Genomic DNA, 13,072 nt, shown 5'->3' on the forward strand with positions numbered 1-13,072 from the left:
TTCCTGTATCTATCATACCCTGCTGTGCAATGATGATTCCATGCCAGAAATATTTCTGTATACCTGTGGTCAATAACACATCCACCTGTTGCGCTATACTTCAGAACATCGTCTGTACATATGTGACTGAGTGATATCTTAAAAAAATTAAAAAAAAAAATCAATCTACAACAAAATCAGGATATTGTACTTTGTAGTCCAAAGGAAATGAAATAACCCGCAGTACTATATAAAAACATATCTATATTGTCTTGATAAAACACAACCACCAAGCTATTTCTTGGGTGTCCATCAAATCCACTGTTAAATTCTCTTACAGAAGTTTTTGACCACAGACAAGTTAATTCTGAGGTTTGCTATAAATCAGTACACTGAAAAGCAGAAATTAAGTTGCATGTAAATACAGGTACTGCACTGATGCACAAACAGTAGCTCAGCTATGACCTCCTAAATACTGAGTACTCTCTCAGAGCAAGCAGACTTCTTGCATTCAGGTAAATTACTAAGATCTTCCCAATCCTGGTTATTCAGTTTTTCCATATGTTAAGTTACCACAACATCAGATCACCATTTTTAAGTTGTGGATATTAAAAATATGGACATTAAGAAATAAGGTATTTCCTTTTCTTCTCTAGGAGTACACTGAGGCACTCAATACCAAAGCATGTCTATAACTTAAATTGACACCCTACAAGAATGGTAATGTAGCTTACTTAGAAAAATATACCATCTAGAATTGAGGAACAGAAAAGTTTTGACAGAATAATTAATGACACAGCAAGACCAAAACTACTAGCTTAACATATGTAAGATTACCTGCTGGTATCGCAGGTCTTTCCAGCATGCTGGCCTCAGCAAAATTAAATCCTCACAAAGCATTATGATAAACCCCACAAACACCCACACCTTTAACACCACTCTCTTAAAGCAGTATCTTTATTATGCCCATAACATTCTTTCCTTGTGCCTTTGAGACATATAGTAAACCTGCCTCCCTCGTATACTTAACGCCTGTCAGTCCTATTTGCACACATATGCCCTAGACAGAGGGGTAAGCATTGCTTCCTAAAAGCCAATCAGTTTTTTTCAAGTACTTCTGCAAATCTGGACATTATGCATTAATAATGCAAAAAAAAAAAAATATCACATGGCCATATGATTACTTCACTTTCCTGTGAAATGAAGTCACAAAATGTAGACTTCCCCATCCAGAGATTAGGACTACCTACCAGAAAGGCCATTTCTGCAACCAGATGTAGTGCACATATTAATTATTTTTCCTCATTTCAAAGGTTTAGATTTGGATTACTTTAAGGGCCTCTCCAGATTTTGATTAATCAGAGATAAGCAGAGAAGAATAAAGAGGGGACACTAGTCTTGAATCATTCTGGGAATACAGATCTCCCATGAAATCTATCAAGGATGACAAGCTTTCTCCCCTTTGACTCCACACAAGGAACAACCAGGTTCTTCTGCACAGAAACTCTCACTAGAGGGAAAGCCAATCTCAAATTCTAGTTCCCGTAAAACTGTACAAAGAGGGACTTGGGCTCAGGATGTCCATGCAAAGTGCTATACCAGTACTTATCTACAAAACTGCCTTTTCTTTTTCTGGTTAACAAGCGAGGACATAACTGATGAAGATCTTTTGGCACTTGATTACAGATGACCCTCCAGAATGTCACAAAAGCCAAAAGAAATAGCAGCAATGAAAGACAACAGATTCGAAGATCGAGTCAAAACCTGGTTTTAAGCCTCCTGTAGGGGACAAGGAAGAAAAAGAAGGATGAATATATGCAAAAAGAACACAAATGCTGCATACTCAGAACTTCTGCTGTGAAGGGTGGCATCATCTTCATTATATCCCAAAAGTAGTGTATGCCTTTAGATACACCTAGTTTGTAAGAAAACTAGTATATTTGAAATAATTCTCCTATATGCAACATTACCCTTTCAGTTTATGAACACTGGGTTTGCATTTTTCTAAACAATAGAAAACAACTTTCTCAGGAACAGTTTTAAACTACTACCACCACCACAAAGTGTCTTACACTCAGCATTAAAAGAGTTCAACATTTAGCAACTTAAATCATGCTGAGAACAACAAACAACATGTTTCATCTACAGCATATGCAGAGAAGCTGGTAGAATCTGTTAAGTTTTAGAGGAACTGCTATTTGTTTGCCGATTTTAGTCCTTTGTCATAACGCTGTATGCCACAAACCCCTAGCTCAGGTCTGAAGTTCTATTCTACCTACCAACAAGACCTTTCTGATACCTCTGATGGAGAACAGGGAGGCAGTACTTTATCTTGCCTTGGCTCCTTATTTTAAGTTGCTTTGTAAACTATCCTTGAGAAGATATCTGTAAATAAACAACTGCAAACATGAAGGAACCTGCTGTGGTACCTTTAATTGAAGCCATTATATTTTCATAGTACAAAATAGAAGCCAATAATCAGTGACACAGAACTGGAAACATTCCTAGTAAGGGGGGGGGGGGGGGGGGGGGGCGGGGAACTCAGAAGCGTTAAGCCTAGCAAGTGAACAAGAATGCATACCAGGTGGAAAAGATTGATATAATGAAAAGCAAAATGAAGTTCTGTAATAAACACATAAATTAATAGATAACCACAATGAGACACACAGAAAGAAACTCTTCTAAGCAATTTACTGCTTCTACCAAGGATTTCATTTCTAACATCACTTTTTCATGTTTGCTGCATAGCACTGATGGCAACTACAACAATCACCAATGCAAATGTACATGGAATAAAAAGAATCTATTAGACATGTAGGGCATAGTATGGAAACGTTTAAAAAACTCACAAGCTAGAAATTAAAGAGTCAGTATATGAAATCGGGTTTTGCATCTGGAACCATTAGTTCCATTTCCATCTAAAAAGGAAACAAACTGACAAGCCAAACCCTTAAAAGCTGCTCTTCAGAACAGAACTCAATAAAGATTTGAAAAGAAGCTTCAATTGTCATTCCACATTAGGCAGCCATGCCAATACAGTAGGTGCAGCCCTTCTCCCACACACCTTCCTAGTCCACTTGTTTCCATCACAGTGATGCCAGCACAGTTGCCCATTGCATCACACAGTGATCAAGCTGAAGAACCAAACCAGCTGTGAAATAAAATGGTAAAAGCTGGGGGAGGAGCAACTGTATTTTTCTGGCAGATTGCTTCCCTGATCCATTTCACTGTGCATCTGCACAAACAGGTGGACTAGCAAAACAAACAGGATAATATAAGGATATAAATAACCAATATCTACTCAAGACATCATTGCTGCTGAAGAAACGTACTTGGACTTGCAACCTAAGTGAAATCCATTAACCATTCACTTAAAAAGGTTCTTTGCTTAGTTCAATAAAAAAAATTCTCAGCTAACTGGTTGAGCAAACACAAGACAATACAGTTGAAGCCACTGCCCCCTGAAATGGAACAAAAGTCAACATTAGAAACAAAAACAACACAATGTTCCGGGGGGATCTTATTCCATACTTATTTTCTATACTAATTGGAAATTACCACTAGGGTTTTTTTGGCTGGGAGTTATTTGTTTGTTTTTAAACTAGGTGCCTTTTCCCCCTGTCCAGTATTCACTACTACAACACCAGTATCTTTCTGTGCAATTCCAGGCAAAGGTTAAATTACACCAGCTTAAACAGGTTTGTTTGCTAAGCAATTTATTCACCTCAGAAAAACAAGGTAGACTTCTATACCTGCTACGTAAAGTCAGTGAATCGATGCTTTGAGTTTTCTCACAGAAGCCTCACTTTTCTTGCATACTAGGCCAATACAGAAGGCCGTTAATTATTGTTCTCATTATCAGTCAAGATTTGCCTTTTTTTTTTTAAATGCTGAAAATCACTGTACCTTCACATCACAACCTTCACATTCCTCTTATGTTTTAGAAAGGTAAATGATAAAACCCCTGCCTGCTTCACCAGTTTTCAAACTACTTCCAGGTGATTTGTTGACTGTCCAAGAACAATCAGTTCTCTAGAAGTCACTCATTTTTACACTCAGATCACAGTATAGTACAACTTCTGTCTATTATCTACCCCAAGATGACTGTATTTTCACAATTTATTTTACTGTAAACATTACTCATACACATACATATTTGTAGACGCAGATACAGTTGGACAGCTGGCTCCATTTAACTCACTGTACTATAACTATACTAAGACAGTATATTCATAACATTCAGTATAAGCTGACGTAGTCACAAAAAGAAAACAATTTTCATCCTTTTCCCCATCTCATAATGCTTCCTTCCCTTGTGTTGATGAGAATTAGATGAACTGGAAATTCAGTTGGGGAATTCCATTTAAAAAATCCAGTCCCAAAATGTTGGTCTGAACCTCAATCAATTCCCTGATTCGATTCATCACACAGGAGCTTGTTCCACATAAAGTAGAGGAAGCACAAGAAATAAGCCACCCTGTATAAAAGCAGGAGATGTTTCTTTCAGCAGTAATACTACCTCATGCCAGCTCAACATGTTCCTTAAAGACTGCCAAAGCTGTATTACCTGCCGCTGCTAAAGCGGAATAAAAACTCATACCTCAACAGTTTATGAAATCTATCGTCAAGACAGATTTCAAAATTAAGTCAAGATGAAATCAGAAAGTTACCTATACATTGTATGCAGCATTTCATGTAGTCACTGAAAAAATCTTTCACACTTTTTTAATTTTCCTAATTAGTATTTTTAGGGTCTTGTCTGATTGCCTCCCTCATTTAGATCAACAAAACCACAACCTATGCTCTTCAAGTTACACTTAAATAATTTCAAAATGCATACATGGAATATGAACAGCACCCTTTAAAGTTCTGATAAAGATTTTCTTTAGTTTCATTAATATCATCAAGTGTTCTCAGTTACACTACCTGTCAAAACTTTGCAGATCAAGATACCTACACACATATTTTAAAAAATAACTTCCCACTAGAGAAATGTGCCTGTTTATATGTTAATGTCTTCCTCACACTATTTAGTGACTGTATAATCACTGCATATAGCATTAAAAATGCTTCAGCTTTGTTACAGAGCACAGTACTTCTATTCTGCAGAGGAGTAATTCATCTTGAATAAAGACTAACAATCCATTGGTGATCTGCAGATTACAATGAAGTCAAGCATTTACATTCTTAAACAGCAGCCAGTTCAAAGGGAAAGGTCTTCCAGTACCAAGATGGGCTGTTACCCTCTCTCCCGCTACCAAAGCATCATTTCTTTAAAGCCTGAATCAAAACTTCTATTAACCATTCAAGTAAGGAATTTAAGCATCATCTACTAGAGTTATATTGACAAAGAAACATAGATTAAGGTCTTAAATAGAGGCAGATGTAAGAAATAATCAATTTCTAATCCCATAAATGAAATTTTATTAACCTTTACAAGTAACTCCAAATAACTTAGATGTGGCCTCGCTCTTCCTCCTTTTTTCAAGGGTCTGTTTCGAATAATTTTGGTGATCTATACTGTTCAGCCTGTTCTAGCAACAAAAAGGAGTCAGGGATGTGGCTCAGGATATGTCCAGCTTAGGTTTTGTTCTTTCCACACACATTTCACACTTACTCTGGCTCACACTCTTCATACAGTCCTGTCCACAACATCACTCTATGCCCAGGCATCTCTTCTCAAATCACCTTCATTTAATTCTGCATGACACCACCGCATCACACCTTCCCTTTACTCCAGCAGACTTTAAATGTACTCATTCCTCTAGTTTTGATCTCCAGTTTGATCTTTGTTACAACACACACAGTCTAGTAGCAAGAACCAATACATCACTTAAGTGATGTTCCACTTAAGTTTATGACAGAGCTTTTACTGTTGTAAGCAATTTTTTTTCTTTTTTTAACTGATAAGAGAGAAGACAGTAAACATTTGAGAAATAGAAGAAGCTTTACTTACCTTGAAAATACCAACCCAGTCTTTCTGATGAGGATGGATAAACTGGGTCAGAGTGTAGTGACATTCAAGATGTGTGTTCGGAAGGTAACTTTTTGCCACATTTTGAAAAATCACATGTGCAAAATTGGAAGTCTGCAAAGTGTTAGCTGAAGACAGAACTTCTTGAAAGGATGACATGATTGATCTGTAACAAAATTGTAGAAGTTGCTACTTCAATATAGTGGAAAAATAAGTTAGAAAAATTCATCTATTTGAAATACACAAGACAGAGAAACCTAACAATTGGTTCCTCTGTTCAAAAAACAGATGACTATAGGCTAGGTCTACCAAAGTGCACTGCCTCAGCATCACTCCTAAACAATCACCTCTCAGAATAAAAGGGCAGTCATTTCAGTGATGACATCAAGATGGAGAGAAAGGATTGCTTAGCTGAATGCCCCCAGTATTTTATCTCAGATACAGCAGCAGAAAGTGGGAAATAAAAGCAGTGGTGTGAAAACAAAGCAGGGTTCTAACTTAATGAAATATTCTTAATGGTTCTGGATTTGGCAGGGAAGGAGAAACAAAGCTCCATAGTTTCCCTACTTTAAACTTTTCTCAAAATCTGTACTGCTCAGTGCTTTTCACAGCATTTTTATACACAAAGTTTTTCTTCCCCTCTCAGTAAAAGCAATAAAGTTCCATTTTAAGACATTTTTTAAAAACAAAGTTTATCTAAACAGAAGGGGTTTGTTTGGGTTTTGGTTTTTTCCTTCTTCAAGATTTCTCTTGCCTCCGTTTAGCTGTCTGTGGGCATCTTTTACTGTTCTCACTGTTAACACATATGCTCCCAGCCCTGGATGTTTAGCTTCATTACCATAAACAATGGACTTCAATGATAGCAGGAACATTTTGGTATTGTCATGGTTTAACCCCAGCCAGCAACTAAGCACCACTCAGCTGCTCACTCACTCCCCACCCACCCAGTGGGATGGGCGCAGAAAATCGGGAAAAAAAAGTAAAACTCATGGGTTGAGATAAGAACGGTTTAACAGAACAGAAAAGAAGAAACTAAAATAATGATAATGAAAACACTAATAAAATGACAACAGTAGTAATAAAAGGATTAGAATGTATAAATGATGCACAGTGCAATTGCTCACCACCCGCTGACCAACACCCAGTCAGTCCCTGAGCGGCGATTCCCCGCCCCCAATTCCCAGTTCCTACACTAGAGGGACATCCCATGGTATGGAATACCCTGTTGGCCACTTTGGGTCGGCTGCCCTGGCTGTGTCCTGTGCCAACTTCTTGTGCCCCTCCAGCTTTCTCGCTGGCTGGGCATGAGAAGCTGAAAAATCCTTGACTTTAGTCTAAACACTACTTAGCAACAACTGAAATCATCAGAGTTATCAACATTCTTCTCATACTGAACTCAAAACGTATCACCATACCAGCTACTAGGAAGACAGTTAACTCTATCCCAGCTGAAAGCAGGACAGGTATGCATGCAGTTTGATGGATTAACACTAATCAGTTGGACTGCAAAAGCTTTTAAACATGCTTTCCATTCACCACCTCATTCAGGATACATAGTGCTAAAAATTACGGCAATGCAAGATGCTTCACGAGCAGGAGAAGAACGTCCCTTCCTCAGATTTGGCAATATCTGCCAAAAATATAAGATGGACAACTGAGAAGTTTCAAGTGTTTGATTTCAACATACTATCACAGGTTTGTCAAAACATTTGACATTAGAAGGACTGGGGCCTTAAATATCTAACACATTTCCAGAAAAATGAGCCATCTTATACTTGGAATTGCTATTAAAAGTAATTTTATACTGACCGAGCAAATTCACACCTTGAATGAGGTAACTGCCAAGTGTGTGATCTAATGTATTACTTTTATTGAAGATACATGTGGAAACCAATCCCAAAAAGGGACGGGCCACTGCAAAGCTCAGGAAGTTCAAAGATTAAAGGCTGTCTGTGTATTTGCCACAGCCTTTTAAAATTTCTCTTCACCAGTTAAAAAGTAAGTAGCAAAGAGCTCATGTTTTCTGAAATAAAATGCACTCTGAAGTAAACAGGTATTCACCATTCACAACAAGGAAAAGGTAAACAGGCTTTTTAGGCTTAAGCATATTACTGCCCAATTTAGTGTAACATATGAAGTACACATAGGCAGCCATGACATTATTTTTATGCATCAGATGTTAAATAAAAAGCAGTTTTGTACCCTGAACAACACAAGTAATACGACAAAATGCCAAGCTTGCAAAGATTAACAGATATGAAGGACAAAACCAAGAACTTCTACAAGCAACAAACTCAGTAAAGATCAAAAGACAACTTTTAAGTCACAATAGGGTACACATAAATCCTATCTGTTATCTAGCTTCAGAGTCCAGAAGAGCATAGGAAATTTTACGGCATAGTAAAACCCTGAAAACTCCCACACCTCTCAAAACAGAGGATTATATTTAAGATAGTTCTCAAATCCACTCTGAACTATAAATGGTATGAAGCAGCAGTTTCTACAATTCTAAAAGAAATAGAATAGCCTTAATTTTTTTCAAGTGCCGCAAAATTCATTCCTTTTTAGTAATTTAGAAGTACCTGAAACCAAATAATATTGACATGAAACAGACTGTTTCAGTTTTCATTACCCATGATAAGCACAAAAAGAGCAAACAGAGTATTAATAACAAAAACAACTCAACGTTTTTCAAATGTCTGCTTTAAAAATTGGGTAGTTTATTCTAAGCACATATTCTAAAAAAAAAAAAAAAAACACACAACAAAAACACACACACACAAAAAAAAAAGCCCACACCAATAAAAAACGCCAAACATTCATTTCTGCACACTAGTTGCTAGCTACCACGGCTGAGTACTAGTCTTAGTGAAACCAGTAAAGGGATGCTGGTTTCCACGCTCAAAGCAGAACTATTCACAAATCTGAATTTGTACAGACCAGCAGAATCATCTGGGATTACTGTTCCCCAGCAGGAAAATCCCCGGAGCTTAGGTGAAGCTGAGCTCTACTTACAGTTCAAGGATAGCTTAGGGGATGCTGGGTGCTTGCTTACTTAGCTCACAGCTACCGGTTGGGAAATAGGAGAGGAGGAGGAGAAGGCGGAAGAGCTACGCTTAGGCTTCATTACTGACATGACAAGCGATTCCCTCTGGGAGGCTGAACGACGTGTTCGGTTTTACGCACCGAAAAGGACGGAAGGAGGAAAAGCTCGTCAAGCAAGAAAAACAAAAGCAGGACGAGCCGCACGGCCCCAGCCAGCTCCTACCAGAGACCTCCAGCTGCGGTCCCGGCAGGACGGGGCGCACCTGACAGCCCCGGCCTCTACCTGCCCTGCCTTCCCCCGCTCCGCGGGGCCGGCCTGCGGCTTGCCGCCTCTCACCCCTTCCCTGCTCCCCTTTACCCCGTCAGCGGCCGGCGCGGCCTCACCTGCCCGCCGCGGATCACCTTTGCTCCGGCCCTCCGCAACGCGCTCGCCGCCGCGGCGGGAAGGGGAGCCCCGCCGCCTCCCACAGCACGCCCGCACGGGCCCCGCTCCCCCCGCACCGGCCGCCCCCCCCCCCTTTCTCCCCTCCCGGCTACGACCGGCCCAAGACAGCTGGGGGGAGAGGGGGGGCGGCGTCCCGGTGGCGCAGGACGGAGGCCCGCGGCCTAACGGCCCCGCCCGCCCCAGTGGGTGCCGGAGGCCGACAGGAAAGAGGGTGTCAGACCTGCCCGTCCCCCAGCCAGGCCCGAGAGGGCCCCTTACCTAGACAGACGCGGAGGGCGCCAGGGACATCAACATGGGGCCTCCGCCATCAGCGCCTCACGGCCCCACCCACTCGCGTCACTTCCAGCCCCGGCCCTGCCCGCGCGGGGGCGGGCCGCCCGCCCAGAACCGGCTGGAGCCGGCGCCCGAGCCGGCGCCGGCCGCGGGGGGCGGCAGGGCCCGCTCCGCTCGGCTTGAGGCGCCTCAGGCCTTCGCGCCCTCCTAGTGGCACACGGCTTCAGGGGGCCAGAGGGCCCGAGCAGCGCTGCGTTGCCGGCACGTGTAGAGCCGTGCAGCTGTTACTTCCATAAAAGTGCACCTGCCCCCTGCCACGGTTCCCACCCTTCGCGTTCGTTATTACAACATCACCTCTGCGATACTCACATACCCTAATTTAATCATCTCCTCCTCGGTCCCACTTCCAAAACACGGGCGTACTTGCACCTTGTAAGTCGCCACCATTAATCTCCCAGCCTTTGCAGCTCTTCCCAAGCAGAGGGGTGAGAGGAGAGGGACCGTAAATGCTTACACACAGTTCTCCTGCCTGCCTACGCTGGTGGATCTCCGTGAAGGCACATTACGTCCTCAGTACGCCGACTCTACTTGATTTTCACCCAAAGTCGAGTCACAGATCGCTTACCAGAGTAAGGGGGCCGAGTAACAACGAACAGCAATGAGTGACCGTCGTCGGTATGCGGGGCTTCTCCCAGTCCAGCCAGCGCTGGGTGCTACCGCAGACTGTCTTCCAAGACCACCTTTACGTCTTTGCTCCTACTGTTTCTTAAATGTTTTCATGTGTATTCTCAGCAAACCGGTTATGTGGAGTGACATAATATTATCATTATAATTAATATTATATTATAGAATTAGTTATTAGAATTATTGACTTAGGTTTTTGACAAGTTCGCCAGCTTTTCTGTGGTCAGTCCTAACAGAAATAAAACTAAGCAGGAGCATATAAACTGTCCTTTTAAGTAATTAAGGTTATCCATCGTACTTGCTTCTGGTTTGTGCTTCTTGTTTCTGAAAACAATCTTATGTCTTCAGGTGTATCACAGGTTAATAAGTAATCCTTTGATCTGTCCACACAATTAATAATGTCTTATATCATCCATATATTCCATTTTTCCTGGAAAGCAATACATTCCCTGCATTGTACTAACAGATCATTTTGGAAGAAATGTATGTGCAGCACCCTCTCCTTTAAGACCAGATCAACTTCTGTAGTGGAAAATGAAACTAGTACGTTAATCAGAGAAGCAATAAATATTTCTAAGGAGGTGGGGAGAGCTATTTGTTCTTATCTCTATCCTCCATTTCTTCTCCTCGCTGCTCTTTGCTCTGTATGACCTGATAAAGAGCTGTCTAAGGGTCACAAGACGCTGTTCTCATGTGGGCTGGGACTTGGGAAGAACTCGGGGTTTACAGTCACTAGCTGGGGAGCATCAATGTTCTGAGACGAAGTAGTTTTGCTTTCATTTAACACCATTATAATGCTGGTTTATGGGCATATAATAGGAAGTTTGAAATAAAGATGTTTTTTGGCAGCTAACAGTTTTTACAGTGAATGCCTGGGAAAAAACCTCTGTTTCCTAATTAAAAAAAAATTATTATTATTATGATTATTTAAGAAACTTGAGGTATTTCTGTGTTCAGTTCATTCAGTCAAAAGAGTTAGTTATGGTTTAGTCATAATTCAGTATGAAGTTATTATTTCTACTGCTAGATGAATATGTAAGAGGTAAAACAAACTACTATTGCTGGTTGTCACATGTACAGTGTAAATATTAGGAAAAATAAATAAAGAATAATCTTGTCTTTTCTTGTACTTATGTCCACAATTTTCAGGAAAAAATGTATTCTTAAACTCTGTATCTTAACCACACATATATAGTGGTTATATATAATATAAAAATATTTCTTCAATTATTCAAATTAAAAACATTTCTTACTGAAATAAATGTATGATTTAATAAGTGTTCTCATGTATGTATATGTATGCTAAGTTTAGATGCCAGTCTTACCCCTCTAGAACTTATAGCTATTCTACACAAAGATGGTGCAGAACTTTTTCTCATTTTGTTATTGTTCCTTTGAGAAATGAAGGACTTTATCCGAATGGACAAGTTATGCGCTGTGATCCTAGGATCAACAATCAATATGCTTGCACTGGTACAAAGATTTGAATCAAGAAATATGTGATTGTAACTGGTGAAACTTGCACTTGCTCTGAGAATTAATGGTTGAGTCCCTTAATCAGTCTGAATTTTCTAAGAAGTATCTCATGATAGTATCCATGTGATATAAATCTTTTGGAAAACTTGCTCTTGAGTAGAAAAAAACCTACTCTTTTTCTATCTTTGCCTACATTCTCCACCAAATATTTAAAATTGTAAAATAAAAAAAGAAGTTTGATATCAGCATTTCTAGTGAATACCTAGTCTTGTCAGACTCGCTAACACTAATACACTAATTCAGTTAGAAAAGTTTATTACAGGTATGATGGCAATAATCCCATCTCCTTCTGACTTGATTTTCACTTTTTCAACCCCACTGATTTCAGTAACTGGAAACTGTTTTCATCCTAGCCAGTATTTTACAACAAATTGTATACTTTTCATGTATACCGGAATTGTACTCTAAGCATGTAGAATCAGTGTTTAGGCAATATTTGGGTGTTTTTTTAAGGAAAAAAAGGTGAATGTCAAGTATCTTTTTGATTCAGTTCTCCCTATATATGTCATAGAATCAGAACCATGGAGGTTGGAAGGGACCTCCAGAGAAGGTCAAAGGAGAGCATGTTGCTCAGGGCCTTGCCCGGCCACGTTCTGCATGTCTCCAAGGGTGGAGATTCCACCGTCACTTAGAGGACCTCTTCCAGTGCTTGAAAATATTCATCGTAAAAAAGTTTCTTGATATCAAAGTGGAATTTCCCACGTTCCAGTTTTGTCTCTTGCCTCTCATCCTTTCACTGTACACCTCTGAAAAGAGTTTGGTTCCATCTTTTCTACACCCGCTGCTTAGCGGGTTGTAGGTCACAGTAGGGTCTCCCTGTGGCCTTCTCTTGTTAAGGCTGAAAAAAATCAGTTCTCTCTGTCTCTTTGTATCTATATGTACAATTCCCAAATAATACATGTCTCATTTTGTTGGCGAGATACATTTCACTGAAGTATTTATTTGGAAATAAAAAGCTTGCAGAACCCTTTTCTTAGTATCTCAATTTCTGAAGTGCATAAACATGAGGAAAAATATACAATGGCAAATTACAATTGTGGTTTTGATAGAAATATTAAATAAGGTAAAAATATATGTGAATGCAGTCACTGGTTTTGAACATTACTAGATTTCAGAGACGTTTGAAATTCAGTCTG

General features: G+C 40.0%; 1 protein-coding gene across 2 annotated transcripts in view; it reads right to left on the minus strand.

The window, feature by feature from the left end:
- Positions 1-9,815, minus strand: part of TAX1BP1 (Tax1 binding protein 1) — a 64,515-nt gene extending 54,700 nt beyond the window's left edge. For both annotated transcript variants that reach the window (XM_049798730.1, XM_049798729.1), the window contains exons 1-2: positions 9,702-9,815; positions 5,936-6,119 (exon numbers count right to left, since the gene is read on the minus strand). In XM_049798730.1, the coding sequence (XP_049654687.1) occupies positions 5,936-6,112 (177 nt within the window). In that variant the 5' untranslated portion in view covers positions 6,113-6,119; positions 9,702-9,815. The remainder of the gene's footprint in view (positions 1-5,935; positions 6,120-9,701) is intronic.
- Positions 9,816-13,072: the final 3,257 nt, after the last annotated feature.

The sequence above is a fragment of the Accipiter gentilis genome, chromosome 4 (assembly GCF_929443795.1).
Source record: "Accipiter gentilis chromosome 4, bAccGen1.1, whole genome shotgun sequence".
In the NCBI taxonomy this organism is placed as follows: Eukaryota; Metazoa; Chordata; class Aves; order Accipitriformes; family Accipitridae; genus Astur; species Astur gentilis.